Here is a 20,699-nt window from a genome sequence, read left to right on the forward strand (position 1 = left end):
AACAAACCCTCTCTGTGTGATCCTGGATTTGCCGACCTCTTTCCTCAGATCACAGAACCTTCCCAGCTGGGCCGCTGGCTCCTTTCTACCAGGCTTTCTTGAAACATCCGAAAGTCTGTTGAGTCTAGCTAATGTATGACCCTTCTTCTGTCAGATGGACTTAGTCAGACAATGAGTTCAGGATGTGTAAAATCTGGGAAATTTTAGCAATCTGTTAGAATAACTGGGGAACTTTTTGTGGGAAAGGGTACACTTAGCAACCCTGGTATAAAATCGTAAGTTCTTGCCAAGGAAGACAAAGTGTAACAGCACAGACAAGTGTGATCTGCATTTTTGTTATGATACCAGATCCCAACACATACACCTCTTGCTGTTTGTGGAATGCCTGCTAAGGGAGACAGTAGGATTCTACCTTGACAAAATCATTGAATGAGAACAATTTATCTTCCAGTATTAAAGACCTCTAACCTCTAAATTCCTATTTTTTTCCTTTCCAGATAAGGTACATATTATTCATTCATTCCACCCTCAAAGTTTGTTCTCAAGTTCTTTATTCGGTGAATAGTCAAATGACTCGATGTCTTAAGTTTTAAATTTAAAAGTGATACTTCAGTCTTAGCAGTATGGCTTATTTAAACTAAAGTTTTAAAGTTAACCCTACTCCACACAATTTTGAGTATCAACAGTTTCACAGTAAAATAGAGACAAAGAAGACTTTTTTTAACCTTATCTCTGAATTTTTTTATTTTTTAATTTTTTCCTGATTTTTCTAATTTTATAAGGTATACAAATTTCATGTCTTTCCCATATACTGATTCAAGAACCTAGTGATAATTCTCACCCTACCCTCCTTCCCTCCCACACTCCCAGCCTTTTTCCTCCTCCCTCTCCTATTGCCATTCTTGATTTTGACAAAAATCTATTTCAGTTTACTTTATACTCAGAAGATTAACCCTACACTAAGTAAAGAGTTCAACAAAGAGTATGAAGGAAAAAACACTGTTTCTCAACAGTTGAGACAAGGGCTACAAACAATCACCGCATCTCAAAATGTCAATTTCACTCCGATAGATTACCTTCTAGGCACTCTGTTTGTTACCACAGATCAGGGAGAACATATGGTATTTGTGGTTTTGGGACTGGCTTATTTCACTAAATATATTGATTTCCAGTTGCATCCATTTTGTTGCAAAAGACTGGATTTCATTTTTTTACTGCTGTGTAGTATTCCATAGTGTATATATACCATGATTTCTTTGTCCAGTTGATGGACGGCTGGGTTGATTCCATACCTCAGCTATTATGAATTGAGCTACGGTAAACATGGAATACACGTAACTCTTTCATATGCTGATTTCATTTCATTTGGGTAAATTCCCAGGCATGGGTTGGCTGGGTCATGTGGCAGGTCTATATTCAGATTTCTGAGCTATCTCCATACTGTCTTCCACCGTGGCTGCACCAGTTTACTCTCAGAAGACAATCTTGATAGCAGAGAAAGTATCTTTCATCTCTCCTCTTTCAGAAACAGAAGGCGGAAGATGGACAAAATGCCATGAGGTTGTCAAACTTCGTATTTCCACCTGAACTTCAGTGTCCTGGCCAGTCAGGTCCTGTGGTCTCTGACAGCACTGGGCGCTGACCTTGGAAACAGGAAGCTGTGCGCCAACTTGTCAATAGTTCCCCAAAGGCCACTTCAGGAATTATCAGCCTTCGCAGTCTAGTCTTGGGGGCAGTGCTCTGTGTCACTACCAAAGGCCCTCATTGGTCATTTTACCAACCTGAAGAACTGAACTGCCACAGGTATCTCCAGCAAGCAAATACACACACGAGAGGGTGCCCAGATCCCCTCCTTAAAATCTAGAGCCACAGCATCACATTTGTGGTTTCTGACATAGCCTTGCATGCGTGGACACCAGCCCACGTCACAGTGGCAGCAGTGGGAACCCATGGGTGTTATCAGTGACCCACTCCATTGAGCATTACTTACGTAACCTCACTGTATGGAATGCCCTGATAGCTTCTAGACTTGAACAGCTGGATTTTGGATGTGAACTTCAGAATCAGTTTTAAGTGGAAACACTACTCTTCTGAGTTGGTGTTCGTTTGGAGTTAAGTAGACCCACTTTTAATGTACATTTGTTTACTTGTTTAACATACATTTGGAATTCGGTTATGCATAATGAGAAGCTGTAAAATGACTTCCATATAGCACAGTGCAATTAAAGATTTTTAGGGTGATTTGTTCCTTCATATATAAAGAATATTTGTCTTAGATATTAAGTTGAATTGGAGTTTTTATTCATAAATTTAAAAAGGATTTTAATTTGTGCACATTACAGCTCATTGCCAGTTGTACTGAACACTCAGTCCTCTGACTCTGTGGCCTCCGTAACCAAGACTCAACCAACAGTGGATCAAAAAACTCGAAGAAGTTGTGTCTGTTTCTTTTTTTAATTTTTATTAATCTAAAGAGAACAGAGTTCAGGTATTTCATAGGTACAGATCTAAGATGGCAGCCCTACTTCCCCCCTCCCCTCTGCCTCCCTCAATCCCCCTCCTTCCTGCCTTTTTTTAGTTTTTAGTTTTTACAAAGACATAATTTCAGTCCCCCCATAATCACAGCTTAATTCACCACTAACCATTAATACTCAACAGTAAAAAGTCGGAAGACAACAGTTCCAAGGGAGTATAAAGAAGGGCTAAAAACAAGTCAAATCACAAGATGTCCATTTCATTGCTATACATTTTTTGTATTCTATATTAACTACCACGTATCAGAGAAAATATTTGATATATATCTTTATGGGACTGGCTTATTTCACTAAGCATAATGGTTTCCAGTTGCAATCATTTTGTTGCAAAAGACAGAATTTCATTCTTTTTATGGCTGAGTAGTATTCCATCGTGTGTATATACCAGATTTTCTTTATCCAGTCATTAGTTGATGGACATCTGGAACAATTCCACGTCTTAGCTACTGTGAATTGAGCTGCAATGAACATGGAAGTACAGATAACTTTCATATGTTGATTTCTTTTCATTTGGGTAAACTCCCAGGAGTGGGATGGCTGGATCATATTGTGGATCTATTTTGAGATTTCTGAGGCATCTCCATCCTGTCTTCCATAATGGTTGTACTGGTTTACATTCCCACCAACAGTAGATTAGAGGTACCTCTCCCTCCCTCCCTATAGACTACAGTATCACAACTATGTACGTCACATCTGAATAGTAGGTATTGTAGGCAATCTAAGGATGACTTGGAGTACTGGGGGAATGGGCGTAGGCTGTGAACAAACACTATGCCACTTTACACCAGGGACTTGAGCGCCTGTGAGTTTTGATATCTGGGTGGGGAGGGGGTTCTGGAACCAGTTCCCCATGGGTACTGAGGACACCCATCCACTCGTGTTCCTGATATTTCCAGATAACGCATGGCAAGGCTTCGTAGTGTTGAGATGGATAACTGCTCGGTTGCAGGAGGGATGCGAAGAGGCCGTGAGAAGGGTGTCACAAGGCGTCCGCCTTTCCCCATGTTCAATGCCTACCTTTTGCATTTCAGAGCTCCTGGAACTGAACAGGACGTCGATATTTCACAGCCCGTTTGGATTTCTCGACCTGCAGGCGATGCTGCTGGACGACTATCAGGAGCGACTCTTCGTGGGCGGCAGGGACCTCCTGTATTCCCTCAGCTTGGAGCGGCTCAGCGACGGCTACAGGGAGGTACAGAACCTTGGCGTGTGCTTCGGGAGGGAGAGCAAAGGGGGGAGCTGCAAGGGTGTGGCTTGAGCTTTCTTCCACCTTTAGCATTTTCAAGTGATGTACAATAAAATAGGCTTTCAAGAATGGAATCACTTTGAGAGAAGCGTCTAAATCATTGTGCATGAACTTGCTGAGCCTCCCAGCATACTGGACTCCCAGAAACTCCTTCCTGGTGCATTTGACATCTGCCTGCATGATCGTCCTTGTCACCACATCCGCTGTCCCAGGACATGGGCTTGGCACACGCCACATAAGCAACAGCTCCCCCGAGCATTGTCACCGCGACATCCGAGCTTGAAGAAACACGGCTCCGTGACGTCACACGGCTCCACTGGTCGTATCGTTGACGTGGATGGAAGCCCTTGAGCCTGGCTGGTTAATAGCTTTTCTAGTCCCTGCCGCCACAGACTTGAACTGACCTAAATTGTTTATATCAGTCTTACATCAAACAGGCAGAAATATTTAGATCACGGTATTTCTTGCCATAAATATAAGTATCGCGCAATCCCTTTCTTTATAATTCATCCTTATATTTGCCTCAATGAGCCTCCTCCACATTTTCTAAAGTCCCTTTGTAAAAACGGTGATGATGGCTGGCGCCACAGCTCCCTAGTCTAATCCTCTGCCTGCGGCACCAGCACCCCGGGTTCTAGTCCCAGTCGGGGCGCCGGATTCTGTCCCGGTTGCTCCTCTTCCAGTCCAGCTCTCTACTGTGGCCCGGGAGGGCAGTGGAGAATGGCCCAAATCCTTGGGTCCCTGCGCCCACATGAGAGACCAGGGGGAAGCGCCTGGCTCCTGGCTTCAAATCAGCACAGTGCACTGGCCATAGCGGCCATTTGGGGGGTGAACCAACGGAAAAGGAAGACCTTTCTCTCTGTCTCTCTCTCTCACTGTCTAACTCTGCCTGTCAAAAAACAAAAAACGGTGATGATCGGCTGCCTCCCTTTGTCTTGGGTAGTTACTGATCTTTGGAGGAAATGATTTTTTTAATTAAAGATTTATTTTATGTATTTGAAAGGCAGAGACACAGAGAGAGAGAGGTCTTCATCTGTTGGTTCACTCCCCAGGTGGCCGCAACGACCAAGCACCTGGGCCAGGCCAAACTCAGGAGCCAGGAGCCTCCTCCAGGTCTCCCTTGTGGGTGCAGGGGCCCAAGCACCTGGGCCATCCACCGCTGCTTTCCCAGGCCATAGCGGAGAGCTGGGTGGGAAGTGGAGCAGCCAGGTCTCAAACTGGCACCCATGTGGGATACCACTGCAGGCCGGGCTCTAACCCTCTGCGCCACAGCGCCAGCTCCAAGGAAATGATTTTAATCCTTTGGTATCCCTTGATTCAGACTTCGTATTTCTGAGGAGCAGTCCCGTATGGTTCTCTCTGGATGTCTGAGGTCTCGGACGGTGGCCGTGAAGGTCAGGGAGGATAAAGCTCTCCCGTCATTCGCTGTCTGTGCAGCACACTCTGCACGGCGCTTCAGGCACCTGCCTTCTGAATTCCCAGTGGAGTTAGAATGCAATTTTGGTTAAGTTAGTTTAAGTTATATCTTTACATTATTCTAGCTAGGAAAGCAGTGCTCAGCCGGGACCACGCAGCTTCCCAAATCTTCCCTTCCCTTCCTTTCTTTCTCTTTTCCCTTCTTTTTGCAATTTTCTTGCTTCTCCTGAAGTTAAAAGTTCTCACACATGGCTCCATCTGCTTCACATTTGATGTTAATTTCACTAATCTTTCTCCAGCTTCTCTACTGGAGTCTAGACAGCTTTCAATTTGGTAGACATTCAGTTTCCACCGGTCCGAATTGGTTTGCATTGTCAGTTGCAGGTATGGGCTGGGCCTCCTCTTACACTGTGCGTAGCTTCACCACCACCTGCGGCTCCCCCAGTCTCCCACCTGCACAGAATCTCAGGTTCCCAGGGCACCCTTCTTCCTGGCTGATGGCTCACTGAAGAATACCCACTCCGAGTTTCTTGAAGGACCCGAAGTAAAATGTTGTTTCGTGTGTTTGAATTTTTTTAAGATGCATTTATTGATTTGAAAGGCACAGTTACAGAGAGGAGAGATGAGAGAGAGGAGAGAGAGAGGAGAGAGAGGAGAGAGAGAGGAAGAAGAGGAGAGAGAGGAGAGAGAGAGAGAGAAATATTACAGAGAGAGAATCACACAGGATCGATGGATGGATGTACAATTCTGGGTTGAAAGTCATTTGCATCAGACGAAGAATCTTTGCATTGAGGAAGTGGTCCTTAAGTATTGACCTCGGGGCAGGATCGCGTGGCTCCCATGGAGTGGGTCCAGGGGATCCACATCTGTAACAAGCTTATGGGTGAGTCTTCTCTACACAAAACCACCTGAGTGATCCCAGGGCAGAGCCGTCCCCCGGCATAGCTGTCCCCCTACCTCCCCCGGCAGAGCCGTCCCCCCCTCCCCTCCCCCTCCCCTGGCAGAGCTGTCCCCGGGGCAGACCACGAGACCAAGAGGCAGCAGCTTCCCACGCTACTGTCAGTCACCTTTCTTCCCATCTACTGTTCGGGCCTGACTGTACCTTCAGGCCTGTAATGCCAGAGAGAGCGGTGTTTGTGGAGGAAGTGGCCTGTGAAAACGGTACAGAGCGGGGGACCTGGAGAAGTCATGCGGTGGCACGAGCAGCCTCTTAGGAAAGGAAGCAGAGAGGGTGTGACCACTGAGCTTCACGGCACCAACCGGGGAGCGTGCCGAGGAAAGAGCGAGGAGGGCTCTGAAGGGGATAACTTGCCTGTGCTCTAAGGGGAATCTGCGTTTGTGGGGCCGGAGCTCACACATTCAGGCCTTTCTTCTTTTACGCCTGCCCTGCCTGTCTCCAGAGTGATGGGCAACAAGCCCTCCGCTGCTGCCTGGCCTGACTCCATGCCAGCGGAGTGCGAGGGAGGCCGACTTCCGTGGCATTCAGCTTCAAGGGGTGGCTGAAGGGGAGGTTCTGTCCCGCCTCTGTGGAGGAGGTGCACCTGCTGGGGGCGGGGGGGGGGGGGCACACTCCCCTCTTGTGCTGTCTGGACTTGGCGCTGCTGATGCATTGTCTGCTGTTCCCTTTGTCAGTGTCTCTCGCATGGGTTCCTCTAACCCCCACCTGTCCACACGACCACATCGCCGGTCGGGTCGTTGCTACTCACTCCTCCACACCTCCTCCTCCATATCGTTCAAGGCTTTTTTTAAAAGCCCATCTCTTTCTCTCCTAACCTAGACTTGGAGGAGGTTTTCCAGCCCTTCCTTATCTCTTGGTCTGATTCGGATCCCAAATTGCATTAAAATTAGTTGTCTACTTGTCAGTCTACTTATTATGGCTCCGTAAGGGTGGGTCCTGTGTTATGTTCGTCTTCGACAATGCAGGCACTCAAAGAATGCCGTGTCTCCATTGCAGATCCCACCACAGTCTAATCCCCTCTCTCTGGGTTCCCTGCAGCTCCCTTGCAAATCCTGTTTTGCTCAGGGTCAGGCTCACCTTCAAAGCAACTGCTCTCTCGTTTCCTTTAGGTTAATCTTATTTGCTTTTTACTTATCTCTTCCCCCACAGCCACCTCCCCACTTCTGCCCAGCAGACAGCACAAGGAAGCTGTTCTACAGGCGGCTCACCCCAGCCTTGGCTGATGTCACTCACCTGAGGACCCCCCCACCTTGGTTCCACCCCTGCAGTGAAGTGAGGACTAAGGAGTGGTATTAAAAAACCCTCCTGGGTGGTTACAGTGTGCATCCAGGATTGTGAAGGGCTGGGCCATTCTGTATCTCTGCAGGCCCTGGGAAACAGTGGCCCATAGGTGGTGCTGAGTTCGTAGTTGTTTCCGTATATGATAACCAGTATTTGGATAGGCACATGCCTAAGACTGGTTTGTTCCCATGCAATTTTGAAATAAATCAGAACCCACCATTCAATGGACTTACTACATTATATTCCTATTTTTAAGCATTGGATTTGCTTTGTAAATAAATTCGTTACATTTCCCAGACCATGTAATTATGATTTATCACAATGAAACTCTGTTCTGGTGTAAATCAATGAAACATAAAATACCTGTAGCCTTCACGGCAAAGTAGAAAAGCCCGTTCTGCTGCTCATTCACACTCTTCACTCTGAGACCTCTGACTTCACAAATTCTGTTTGCTTCATCGAACGTGAGAACCTCGCACCCTCCTCCAGCGGCTGACTTTTGCGTAGTATCCCGTTCTCTAAGAGTCTCTAGCATCGCCCCGCCACGCCGCCCAGGCATGTGCGGCTTCCGGGATGAGAACTCTTGGTTCATCAGTGACAGTCTGAGAAGTTTTTTAAAGACACAATGTTTTTTTCCTTTTCTGCATTTCCCTGAAGTCCTTCAGAGCACAAGGGGCACCGGCTGCCCTAGAGGAGACAACTGTGGGAGAAGCAGTGGCAGCGCTGTGACCCTCAGGTCGTGGTGTGACAGCCGGGGACATCGGAGGAGTCAGAGTGGGTGCAACTCAGAGAGGGAGGACGGAAGTCCCGGGCCCTTCTCCTTGCTCATCTGTGCATTCTGCTAGCATTCGTACCCAGCTCTAAAAAAAACATTTGTTTGTTTGCTTAATTTTATTTTGTTTTAAAGATTTATTTATTTCTTTGAAAAGCAGAGTTATAGACAGCCAGAGCCAGAGCGAGAGAGAGAGGTCTTCCATCTGCTGGTTCACTCCCCAGATGGCCGCAACAGCTGGAGCTGTGCCAATCTGAAGCCAGGAGCCAGGAGCTTCCTCCAGTCTCCCACACGGGGTGCAGGGGCCCAAGGACTTGGGCCATCTTCTACTGCTTTCCCAGGCCATAGCAGAGAGCGGGATCGAAAGAGGAGCAGCTGGGACTTGAACCAGCACCCATATGGGATGTCGGCACTGCAGGTGGCGGCTTTACCCCCTACGCCACAGCACCAGTCCTGAATTTGTTTTTGCTGAAATAACAAAGTGTCAATTGGGCTAGAGTTCTAACCACACATGTGGCTATTCAGGTTTTAACTGCCTTTTGTGTTTTTTCTATTTCCTTTTACTTACTACCCAATTTTTAAATTGTGCTTCTGTATGGAGGACTTCCTGCCTAGATAATCAAAATGGAAAACAGAAATGCATATGTTTCTTCTCACATCCTCCGGCCTCAGCTAATTTATGCTTCTTGTATTATCAAGTTGCAACCAGAAGACAGAAGGCTGTTTAGTTATGATCAGGGTTTCTGATTCGCAACCTTGCAGCTTTATACTCGGCGGAATTGTGTTTTATTTGTACATGAATGCTAAGTTGTATGAACTTCCATCACTGGTATAATTTAATTTACCTTAAATCTACCAGGATTTAAATATATATACTTATATAATACATATATAGAGAGAGTCTTTCGGCCGGCGCCGCGGCTCAATAGGCTAATCTTCCACCTTGCGGCGCCGGCATCCTGGTTTCTAGTCCTGATGAGGGCGCCGGATTCTGTCCCAGTTGTTCCTCTTCCAGTCCAGCTCTATACTGTGGCCCAGGAGTGCAGTGGAGGATGGCCCAAGTGCTTGGGCCCTGCACCTGCATGGGAGACCAGGAGAAGCACCTGGCTCCTGGCTTCGGATCAGCGTGGTGCGCCGGCTGTAGCAGCCATTGGGGGGTGAACCAACGGAAAAGGAAGACTTTTCTCTCTGTCTCTCTCTCTCTCACTGTCCACTCTGCCTGTCAAAAAAAAAAAAAAAAAAAAGTTTTTTAAAAGTTAAACAGGTAACTCACAGCAAACTCTCAGTACATTAGATCTAGCAAAAATACACTTTCAGGAGGGCATTTAGCCTAGCAAGTAAGATGCCAGTCGGGACACCTGCATCCCACGCTGGAGGGCCTGGGTTCGAGTCTCAACTCTGTCTCCAGCTTCCTGTGAATGCAGGCCAGGGAGGCAGTGGCGATGGCTCAAGCAGCTGCACTCCTGCCATTGACATGGGCGACCCAGGCCAAGTTCCTGGCTCCCAGCTTCTGTCTGGCACCGCGGCGGATGTGGGCATTTGAGGAGTGAGCCAGTGGGTGGGAGCTTTCTCTCTCTGGTCTGTATTTTCGTCTCTCTCTCTCTGCCTCTCAAAGAAATGAATAAAAATTTTAAATATTCATAAGAAAAACCCCCCAAAAAATAACTGAAAAGAAATCCTGATATTTTCTTAGAGCCAACCTAGTGTTTACACAAGTGGTAATTCAATCCCTTTTTTAAAATATAGAAAACAATAATAAACAACTGTAAAACATTTTAATGATGTTATGATAGCATGGTACAAGTGATTATAATTTAATTAGCAAGTTAAAATTAGTATTATTAGTGTCAAAAGGTAAGGTCCTCCACATCTCACACATGGTAGCTTTCCAACGTAGCACAAAGAGTATGTAAAAAGTTGTTGTGTTATTTTATATATTCCACAAGGAAAACTTAGGTCCTTGTTCATACTTATGTATTTCTATTTGCTAGAAGGAAATGTTAGGTTTGGTACATTTATTTTTCACCTTTCAAAAGTTCTTATTCTTTCTGATCCGTATTTCGTTGCTAGAATGCGGTGCAGTTGACAGATAGCTATTTTTTTCAAACCTGACCAAATAAGTCAATATGTTCATTTTTTTAAACTTTATTCTAACTTACTCCAGTGCACCTCTGTTATGAGAGCTTTTGCAAAGGAGCAGAGTAGGATGGCAAAGAACACAGGTTCTGTAAGTAACTGCCTGGGCTCCCATCTCAGCTCTGCTGCTCAGGGCACGAGAGGTCTCAGGCAACTGATTCCACAGTCCTGTGTCTCTGCTTCCCTCTCTATAACCCCAGTACCTTTCTCTTAGCTTTCCTTTGGAGGATAAATGAGGTATGGAGTGCATGAATACAGCAAACAGTGTCTACATATTTACTATAATTATAGATATAGATATATAGATATAGATATAGATATAGATATAGATATATGATTCTAATGTGCTTCCATGTCTTTTCTGCTTTTTAATTTGAAAGAGAGCTAGAGAGAGCTCCCAACTACTGGTTCCCCTCCCAAATGCCTGGGGGAGCCAGGACTGGGCCAGGCCAAAGGCAGGAGGAACTCAGCCTGGGTCTCCCACGTGGGTGGCAGGGACCCAGGCAGTTGAGACATCAGCTGCTGCCTCCTAGGAAGCTGGGATGGAGGGTGGAGCCGGGCACTCCCACACAAGATGCAGCATCCCAAGCAGTGGAACGTGTTGTGCCAGACGCCCGCCCCCTCTGTGTCCACTTCTAAGTGAGGCATCGGAGTACTGCAAGATTTTAGGCGCTATTTAACCACGTTCTAGAAATATATGGTGAGTGAAATATGCAGATGTGAATAGAATAGCCCTTACTCTAGGATATTTATGGTAGAAAATTTACATAGGCACACGTGCCATAATTTCGTAGACCGAAATAAAGATCCAAATCAAATGATAAGAATGTATAGAAAAGCTTTGGGCAGGAGAGTGGTTCCTGGAACAGATTTTTTTTTAACCTGATTACCATTTTATTATAAAAGATATACATGAACAACAGAGTGAACAGGTACATAGTGCAAGGTCTAGATGGACCCCAAGTACAGAAGCTTTGTCCCCAAGGAGCCAGGGTGCACCCTCCTCCTCACCTTCACCGACCAGGGTGCTCTCTGAACCTCCTCACTCAGAATTCTAGTTGAAGTCTCCCTGCACAGGCTGGATTGATTGACGTATAGGCAGATTGACTGACTCACCGGCCATGTGATTCGGCTCATTCTCTCCCAATCCCGGAAGCTGAGGGGTGGCATTGAAAGTTCCAACCCTCCACTCTCTGGTGACAAGCCTTAGTTCCAAAGCTGTATAGGGACCCAGTGGTGAACCACCTCATTAACATAATGACATGTCTACCAGGGAATTTTAAGTGTTTTTTTAAAATAATTATCAACCACAATGAAGATAGAATTGCCATGACACCTTGTCCATCAAATGAAACGTTATCACGATATGTAAAGTCAAAACTCTGGCAAGTGTGGACAGCATTAAAGAAACGTGGATGTTGATGATTTTAACCCCCACATTTGATGAGCAGACGTTAACACTGGACTTGGAGTCATAGAAGTTTGATTGACAAGCGGGAGCAGAGGCAGGGTGGAAATTGTAAAACAGTTGAAGCAAGGACGGATGTCCTTGGCGAGGTAGCCAGGTGGGGAGGGGACGTGGATGGGACCAGGGTGCACGGTGAGGGATGCTGACTGCCGGGCTATGATTGCAGCTCAATCTTGCAGCACGCTGGCGTGCTGGCGTCGCGGGAGGACTGTAGCTCGGTGCATACTCTGGCCGTGGGATTTTGGATAAACAGAGGAGAGGAGAGGCCTGGAGTCCATAGGCAGCAACTGGAGTTTAGAACCAGGGACTTGTGGCGTAGAAACCTAAGCCTTTCTACCACCTCACACCACTGAGGGGCAGCCCCGGCCTTGGGGGGCAGCTCCCGTATCCCCAGGATGCCGTTAGTTCCGACAGCAAGTGCTCTGTCCTTCCCCATGGTTCTCATGCCCTTGGCACATCCGTGCTTTACCCTAGTGGAGCGCGAGGCCTGGTGGAGCGGTCACTGCTGGTGGAGACCCAGGGGCCGGCTCTGCGGGCGCTCGGCCACACGTCCCTCCCACGCCGGCTTGCCTGCGGTCCGGTTTTGTGGCCTTGCCATCTGTCATATTTAGGTAACAGATAAGAATGAATGAGGCGTCCTAATAAACTGCCCCCTTGAAGATGCCAATACCAGTTTTAGGGATAATTTTTTTTCTTTTTTCCATTCCATGAAAACCTAAAAAATTAGTGTGTTTATTTTTTTAAGCTCTGTTTTTGGAGAAGACAGAGAATACGCCAACTTTAGTAATGAGCTTTCAATTTAAGCAACTTCAATCCACAGTTTGTCTCTCGGTTTCTAAATCTGAGCGTGTTTTGCTGTCATTATTCTCACCACTATAATTTTAAGCTGACAGTCTACTACTTAAGTTGGATATCTGGAGAAATGGTGGCTCTGTGAGATCACTTTGTTTATAAAAATAGATACACTTTTCTCATTTACTCAGCTTTTCTGCATCAGAGGTGAAAGGAAGCTTGTTTTTTGGAATTTGGTATTTTTTGAGTGGGAGAAAGGCATTCAGTTAGAACTTGCCTGTAAATGTAAGACAGTATTCCACATTAATGATAGCAGTCAAGTGCATTTCTTCCCTGACCAAGGTCATGCACCAGGTCCCTAATGTTGATGTCATTGTAATGTTGTCCTAGGTCAAGTGCCTCAGAAAGGAAGCCTTTCCAGCGCTGATTTTGTCTATCACCCAAAAGATTATAATTCTGGCACAAAAACTGCTTAAATAGTGAGAGCCTTTGTAAGGTACAAAGGCAGAAACACTAAAGCAGGTGATGTGTGCCAGGTTAAACGTTACCATTTATAAGGCATTAGGGATGTGCTACATTCAAAATATATTTTATTTATTTTAATGATATGTATAGGGTGTATAGTTAAAATGTACACTGAGGCATCCCATATGGGTGCCAGTGCGTATCCTGGCTGCTCCACTTCCAATCCAGCTCCCTGTTAATGGCCTGGGAAAGTGGTGGAGGATGGCTCAGGTGCTTGGGCCCCTGCGCCCATGTGGGAGACCCCGGGGGAGCCTCTTGGCTTCTGGCTTTGGATTGGCCGAGATCTGGCCATTGCAGCTGTTTAGGGAGTGAACCAGCAGACGGATGATTTCTCTCTGTCTCTGCCTCGGCCTCCCTATAACTCTGCCTTATAAATAAATAAATGGTTTTTAGAAGAACAAAGTAAAAAATGAAAAATAAGTACACTGATTCTGTATGCAGATGCAAAATGTAGGAAAAGATCCAAAATAAACAAGTATTTTTCCTTAGAATAAGTGAAATTTAATAATACAGCCTAAGTCACTTAAATATATTCTATGAAGATAGATTATATTAAGTGGATTATTTTGCTTAATTTTTTAAATAAATATTTTTGTCTTTAAAGATTTATTTATTTATTTGAAAGGCAGAAATACAGAGAAGGAAAGAAAAAGAGAGAGAGAAAGTGGAAGAGAGAGAGATCTTCCATCCGCCAGTTCACTCCCCAAGTGGCCACAATGGCCAGGGCTGGGCCAGACTGGAGCCGGAAGCCTCCTCTGGGTCCCCCATGTGGATGGCAGGGACTCAAGCACTTGCACCATCTTCCGCTGCTTTCCCAGGCACCTTAGCAGGGAGCTGGATCAGAAGTTGAGCAGCCAAGACATAAACCGGTGCCCATATGGAGTGCTGGCATCGAAAGTGATGGCTTAACTTTCTAGGCCACAGCACTGGCCCTGTAAAGAAATTTTTGACAGTTAAATTATTCCTTCTGTGTTAAGTTGGCTTTGTTCCCTTCAATTTGTGAGTGTCCTAACTTTTGTAACAAGAAGCTGTTAAATCCTTAATCTTAATATAAATGCAAGGTGTCTGGTGCGTAACAAATCTTCCCCTTCCCCGGCAGACGAATCAATTAATTCACAAGCTTTTATTGGATTCCAATCCCAGTCGAGGTTCCCTGGTCCCAACAGAGCGGCGGGGGGGGGGGGGGGGGGGGGGGGGGATCTCGTGTCAGAGGTTGGGAGAGCTCCTTTTATAGATTCAGGGCATGGGGGTTAAAGGTTGAGGCGGGTCTGATCCTCATTGGTTGACCTTTAGGCACCCGCAGAGACCTTCACAAGGACTTTTCTTCCCTGAAAGTGGGGGTAGGGACTCTCCATTCCCGGAAGTGTAGGCCTTCCCTCCTTGCGGATCCCAAAGCTGCCATCAAGTTTGAGTCTCAGTAGGAAGTTCAGAAAAAAAATTACTTAGTAAATTAATTTATGTTTGATTTTTCTGCTTAGAGATCTGCAGGAATAGCAAGTGGTCTACTAGCGTGCGGGGGGTGGGGGTGATTAAATTACATTCTGGTGCACTGCGCTGGAAAGGTGTGTTTTTAACCTTTTGCTTTTTTGTACCTTTTTTTTGGAAATAACATTACACCCTGTAGTTCAACTGCCTCTAGGAATGTTCTGTGCGGAACAAATAGCTCCGTGTTGTGGGTTTTGTTGATGCTGATCCCTGGAGCGTACCCCTAAGACACCCCAGCTGCCAAAACAAGAGAAGAAAATCGCTTCCCTCGCAAGCTGGGCAGGACCTGGGCCCGCGATGGCTTTGGAAAGCAGCTTTGCCTTCCGGTGGGGTCTGTCTTGTCACAGCGTGTCACCTGAGTGAGTGCTGGGATGCGGTCCCGAGCCTGTTGTTAAGCAAGCAGCACAACGCTGGTGTCCCTGGGGAGGGCCCCGTGTGGCCGTCTTGCTGCACGGAATCTTCGTCTTTTTTTTTTTTTTTTTTTTTTTTTTTGCCTCTCTCCCTTCCGTCTGCCCCCAGAGATGGGGCCAGCGCCCTGTTGTCTGCCCTCAGAACGCTTACCAGCCTTTCGTCTCAGCATCTCCTTCCTAACCGAGCTGGGAAGGGTTCCTTAGCCCGTTCTCTCTGACACGTGACGGCACACAATGAGGCAAAGGCTGGTGAGTGCTACAAGCCCACCCGCGGCGCTGACCGCGCAGAGGCCGGGGGGAGGGCGCTAGTCCAGGTAGGCACTGGTGCGGACACGGGAGTAAGTCACTGCCATAGGCAAGCTACGGTTAAGTGCACAAATCCCAAAGTCCTAGAGAGAATCGGGACACTGAGGGGACTGGAGGAGGGAGGAAGTGATGTCAGGAGAGGTCTCACGGGAAACACGTGTAGAGCATGCCTGGAAGCACAGCTCTGTCATTGTCACAGCCGTGGCCACCGTCGGTGTTCTCAAGGCAGGGGCACAGCGCCCAGTGCTCAGGGCCGGCAGGCAGAAGGCCTCAGATCTCCACTGGCTGCCTTGCCCCCTGGGTCCCCAGGGACTCATGATGTGTGTGGCAGCCGGGAGGCACTGCACACCGTGCACACGTGTCCCATCTGAGGCACCTCAGCCTTGGGAGACGCCGACCTTCGAAGGGGCCATTAGCAGCCTGTCCAACCTCTGCCCATGAGGACGCATTGCCATCATGACCCGGCCAAGAACCAGCTCTCCTGCTTGCCCTGGAGGGAGCATCTCTCTGTGTGAAAATAGTCTGGGACCAGCACTGTTGCAAGGTGTGGTGATGCTGTGGGCGTGGTCCTGGCCAGCAGCATATGAAGCAGTGATTTACAGAAATACAGACCCGTGTATTATGGGATATATATATTATGTAATATATATTGTGCACGGGTTTAAAGGAATCATCATTTTCCATAATGAAGAAAAACGAATGAGAAGGAATGCTAATATTGTAAAATAAAAATGCCTGCATCTTATAGTAAGTTAAGAACATAACAGGGCCGGTGCTGTGCCTCACTTGGTTAATCCTCCGCCTGTGGCACCAGCATCCCATATGAGTGCCGGGGCCTAGTCCCGGTTGCCCCTCTTCCAGTCCAGCTCTCTGCTATGGCCCAGGAGTGCAGTGGAGGATGGCCCAAGTGCTTGGGCCCTGCACCCCATGGGAGACCAGGAGAAGCACCTGGCTCCTGGCTTTCGATCGACTCAGCGCACCGGCCAAAGCAGCCACTTGGGGGGTGAACCAACGGAAGGAGGACCTTTCTCTCTGTCTCTCTCTTTCACTGTCTATAACTCTACCTGTCAAATAATAAATAAATAAATAAATAATATTTTTAAAAAAAGAACATCACACATTCTTCCGAGCTGTGGATGAGATGTTGTCCGCTTTCTGTCGTACCACTGAGCAAAACTTCCCAGTGAAACCTCCCAGTGAAGGGCCGTCCTCAGTGAGCTTGTGCTTTGTTTTCTTTGCGTACACACACGTACGTGTATATGCAGTCCGTGTGTACCTGCACGTGTTCTAACGTGTCCATCTGAGTAATCAGTGCCACCACAGGACAAGCCTAATTCTCAAACCAAATTGAATCTGAAGTTAAAATGGGTCTTGGAGATCATCAGGAAAAAAATGCATGACTTGGTGGAAGGCTTTTTTCCAAAAAGGTAGGTGTTAAAAATGTATAAACTCTACCGCTGTAGTGGTGGCGTGGCTTCCTTGGGCTCACGCTAACCTGACACTGATGTGCGGTTTTTTAATAAATGAATCTTGTGCTTAAACGTTTATTCATTTTCAATCTACTTGAAAGGCAGAGAGAGACCGAGACTCTGAGAGTTTCCACCCTCTGGTTCACCCCCCACAACAGTCAGAGCCAAGCCAGGCCAAAGTCAGGAGACTGGAACTCCACACATGGGGGGAAGGGACCCTTACACTTGAGCCATCGTCTGCTGCCTCCCAGGGTGCGTTAGCAGGAGCCTAGTTCAGAAGCGGAGTAGCTGGGACTCGAACCTAGCACGCTGTACACCTAGGCTGCAGGCATCCCCAGGACAGCTTAACCTGGGGCACCACAGCACCCACCCAACACTGCTGTGTTTGTGTGATGTCTTTCCTGACCCCCTGATGGATCCGTTGCTTGCATCAACATGTATTCTAGGATTGTGTGTGTGTGCCTTTGGCTTTTTGTGGGTTTTCTTTCACATGCCTGCTTTTTTTCCCTCTGTGTTTTGTTCTGTTGCAGCATCAGAACACTCGTGTGTTTTGATGTAAAATGTGTCTGCTAAGGAGCACCTGCTGTGGCATCACGTGACTGGCAAACTCTTTGGGGCTCATTGCAGCAATGAGAGCACCAAGCGTTTTATAGTGGAAGGTCAGCCAGAGACTGCTGTTCTGTGATCGTAAGTTTAGCCACGCAGCAATCACAGTGAGAAGAAGTCACCACTGTGATCAAGTCCCGATGCTGTCTGTATAGCAGAGACTGGATTGGACTTTACAACATTTGAGTTAAATGACGATCCTCTTCCACTTCTGGAAGATAAATACTCTACCTAATATTTTATAGAGCACATATTTAAAAAAAAAATCTTAAATCTTGAGCATGTTTGAGATTCAGACATAAACCTCAAAAACTAAAATGCCTCTGGAGCCAGGATCAGGTAAGAGGAGCAAATCGGAGACTTCTGTCCCATTGAACAAAGACTGCAAGGAATGTTGCTATGCAAGAGTGCGTGCCCGGTGTTGCTTCTGTTCAGATGTTTCTAGAGAAACCATAAATCTAGATGTGTTTTAACATAAGATCTCTCGTTGTCAGTGTTGGGCAGTGATTTAAAACTAATTAAAGGGTGTGGTCATTAAATTAAAAATACCTCCAGTCAACAGTATCTAGTATTTAGCTTGGTAACTTTCCAGGCTAACAGAGCACGGGCGGAGACAGGGGTGGGGAGAAGGGAGGGAGACGCAAGACAGGAGTGACCATGAGGGGAAGAGTGCCCTGGGCAGGGGAAGGGTCTGACCACAGCAGACACTGTGCCCGAATCCTTCTCCATCAAGGCCCCTGACACCTGTTCATCAAAATATCCATCACATCCAGAGGTGCCCGAGCTACTTGGCTGGGAAACTCTCGCTCCTTCACCAAGGTGTTTACTTGATAAGGAAAAGTGGTGGGCGTCGAACAGAAGGGAGCCAAAGAAACTCTGGGATAGCCTGGCTTCGTTGGAGGCAACTCAGACAAACTAGGAAGGCACGCTGGAGACGGCCGCCGCCCCTCCAGACAGAGTCCGTGCCCAGGTGGCCGGCAGGGCTGGTGCCGCTGATTGGTCAGCCGGAGCCAGTGCTCCCAGGGACTGAGGGAGGCCCAAGAAGAGGGCGGGCTTGCCTTTGTTGGTTTGCTGAGAGAGGGCGACAGAGCCCGCAGAGAGGCGCCGCTGGGATGGGTAAGCCCTTGAGTGAGCACGGGAACCATCTGGGAACTTAGCAGCTGCTACCGTTACTCAGCGGGGTCACCTTCCTCGGCTTCATCCTTGGGTCTACACTGCATCGTGCTTTGCACAGAGAATTAGGCACTTTTTTAAAACAAGCTCCCTAGACGACACCACCTCCTTGGTAATCAGAAGGATTAAGTTAGATACACGGTAGTGTCTTCTTACACCAAAAGGAAACAATGCTTGGTGTGGTGCAGGGTTGGCAACACACAGCATCCGTGCCCGGGAAGGCAGATGAGAGAAATGGGAGACGGAGACCCTGCACACCACGGAGCCAGCAGGAAGAGCGGGCTCTGTGTGCACACGGGGCTGGGAGGGCTCTTAAAACCCAAGTGTGCAGTGAAAAAGATCAGAAAGAGACGAGGTGTGAAATTCCACACCATTTCTGTAAGTTAGAAGTATATGCACAAAAAGAAATGATATGCATTTTATAAGAATGTATACAAACGGGCGGGTGTGTTAAGCCACTCTTGGGGTGCCCCCATCCCGTGTCAGAGTAACCAGTTTGAGTCCCAGCTGCTCCAGTCCAGCTAACGCACATCCTAAGAGGTAGCAGGTGATCACTTGCAGTCCTTGGATCCCTGCCCCACCCCTGGGAGACCTGGACTGGGTTTCAGGCTCCTGGCCTGGGTTTCAGTCTGTGCCAGGCATTTGGGCAGTGGACCGGCTGATGGACAACCTCTCTCACTCTCTCTCCCTCTCCCTTCCTCCCTCCCTCCCTCCTTCCCTCCCTCCCTCCCTCTCTCTCTCTCTCTCCCCCCCCCCTCTATTTCTGACTGTCAAATAAAATGAAAATAAGTATTTTTTTTAAAGTAATGTATACAAATTAGCAAGTACCCAGAAGCAGCCCCGGTGGTTGTCTCCTGAGAGGATGAGAGCAAAGCATAACAGAAGGAAAGACACGGGCGAGAAAGAGAAAGGCTTTTCTGGCCGAGCAGGATCACTTCCGGGAATCCCGCAGGACAGCAGACCAAACCTCAGCCCGTGAGTTTGTAAAGCGAAGGGAAGAAAAAGTGGGATGACGTTCTTACCACAGCGGCTGGCACGTGGTGCGATCAATTCTGCAGCCGCGAGAGGAGAAGGAACAAAACTAATTCAACACGAAAACACTAACACAATATTTTCCATGAAACAATTAAATTTGCTGGTCGGAAATCTGTGAGACCAGTGAACACGTGCTGACTCCTGCCTGTGTTCTCAGCCGGGTGCCCTGGGAGATGAAGAATTCCCGAGGGCGCGCTCGCTCACTCCCTCGCTCGCTCTCTCCAAGGAAGACAGCAACAAACTTGAAATGTAATGAAAACTTCCTGCTATCTAGTTGGAAAAGTTAAACAGTGGCTCAAAAACTAACCCGAGAAGCAGTGCAGTATTTTGCTGGGAGATGCCCTGCGGATCAGTGTTCAAGGAGTCGTTCCGACAGCAGGTGTTACGGCAAATCCCCACGCGGTTCTGTGCTAAGCGGTGAAAATGCAAAGGAGCTCAAAGAGGCGCCTGCGCTGGATGGACAGATGGTCAGGTGCACGGACAGTCAGGTGCATGGACAGTCAGGTTCAGGAGAAAGGCCAGCACTTAGCCAGGAGCAGTGGTGGTTAAGGGACCAATGGCCTCTCACGGGCAGAGACTTGAAATGAGCCTTCACAAAGGGTTTTAAAAATAAAGTTAGTATGAAGCAAAAACTCAGAGATAAGTTTCCTAATGACGCCGATAATTATGTGAAGGAGATAAAAACCTTCTTTTCTCGTCTCAGAAAATGGAACAAAACAGAAATGTGTTGGATTCTAAAGGAAAATGAAATGGTTTTGCACCGCGGTTTCTTTTTCTATGCAGTTGCCATAATGGTGCATTGTCTTTGTTTCAGATACACTGGCCGAGTGCAGCACCAAAAATAGAGGAATGCGTAATGAAGGGAAAAGACGCAGTAAGTGTTGGTCCCTGTAAACGTGTCTCTGGTCAACCACAAAAGATTGACTCGCCAAACTTTTATTTGCTCTTTAAAAGCATATATACAATGTAGTTCTGGAGAAAAACTATGTATACTTATCATATACAGTTATATAAAAATTAATCTCAATACAGAGTTAAAGGGAGCCAAGGTGCCATCATCTTGGTTTTTATTCGATTTTGTTCTATT

The 20,699-nt window shown here is 47.2% G+C and overlaps 1 protein-coding gene across 1 annotated transcript in view; it reads left to right on the forward strand.

Moving 5' to 3' along the window:
• SEMA3E (semaphorin 3E) overlaps window positions 1–20,699 on the forward strand; it is a 256,562-nt gene that overhangs the window by 150,602 nt on the left and 85,261 nt on the right. The window contains exons 2-3 of the mRNA XM_062179183.1: window positions 3,566–3,726; window positions 20,427–20,486. Coding sequence (XP_062035167.1) covers window positions 3,631–3,726; window positions 20,427–20,486 — 156 coding nt within the window. The 5' untranslated portion in view covers window positions 3,566–3,630. The remainder of the gene's footprint in view (window positions 1–3,565; window positions 3,727–20,426; window positions 20,487–20,699) is intronic.

This window comes from Lepus europaeus, chromosome 20 (genome assembly GCF_033115175.1).
Source record: "Lepus europaeus isolate LE1 chromosome 20, mLepTim1.pri, whole genome shotgun sequence".
Lineage (NCBI taxonomy): Eukaryota > Metazoa > Chordata > Mammalia > Lagomorpha > Leporidae > Lepus > Lepus europaeus.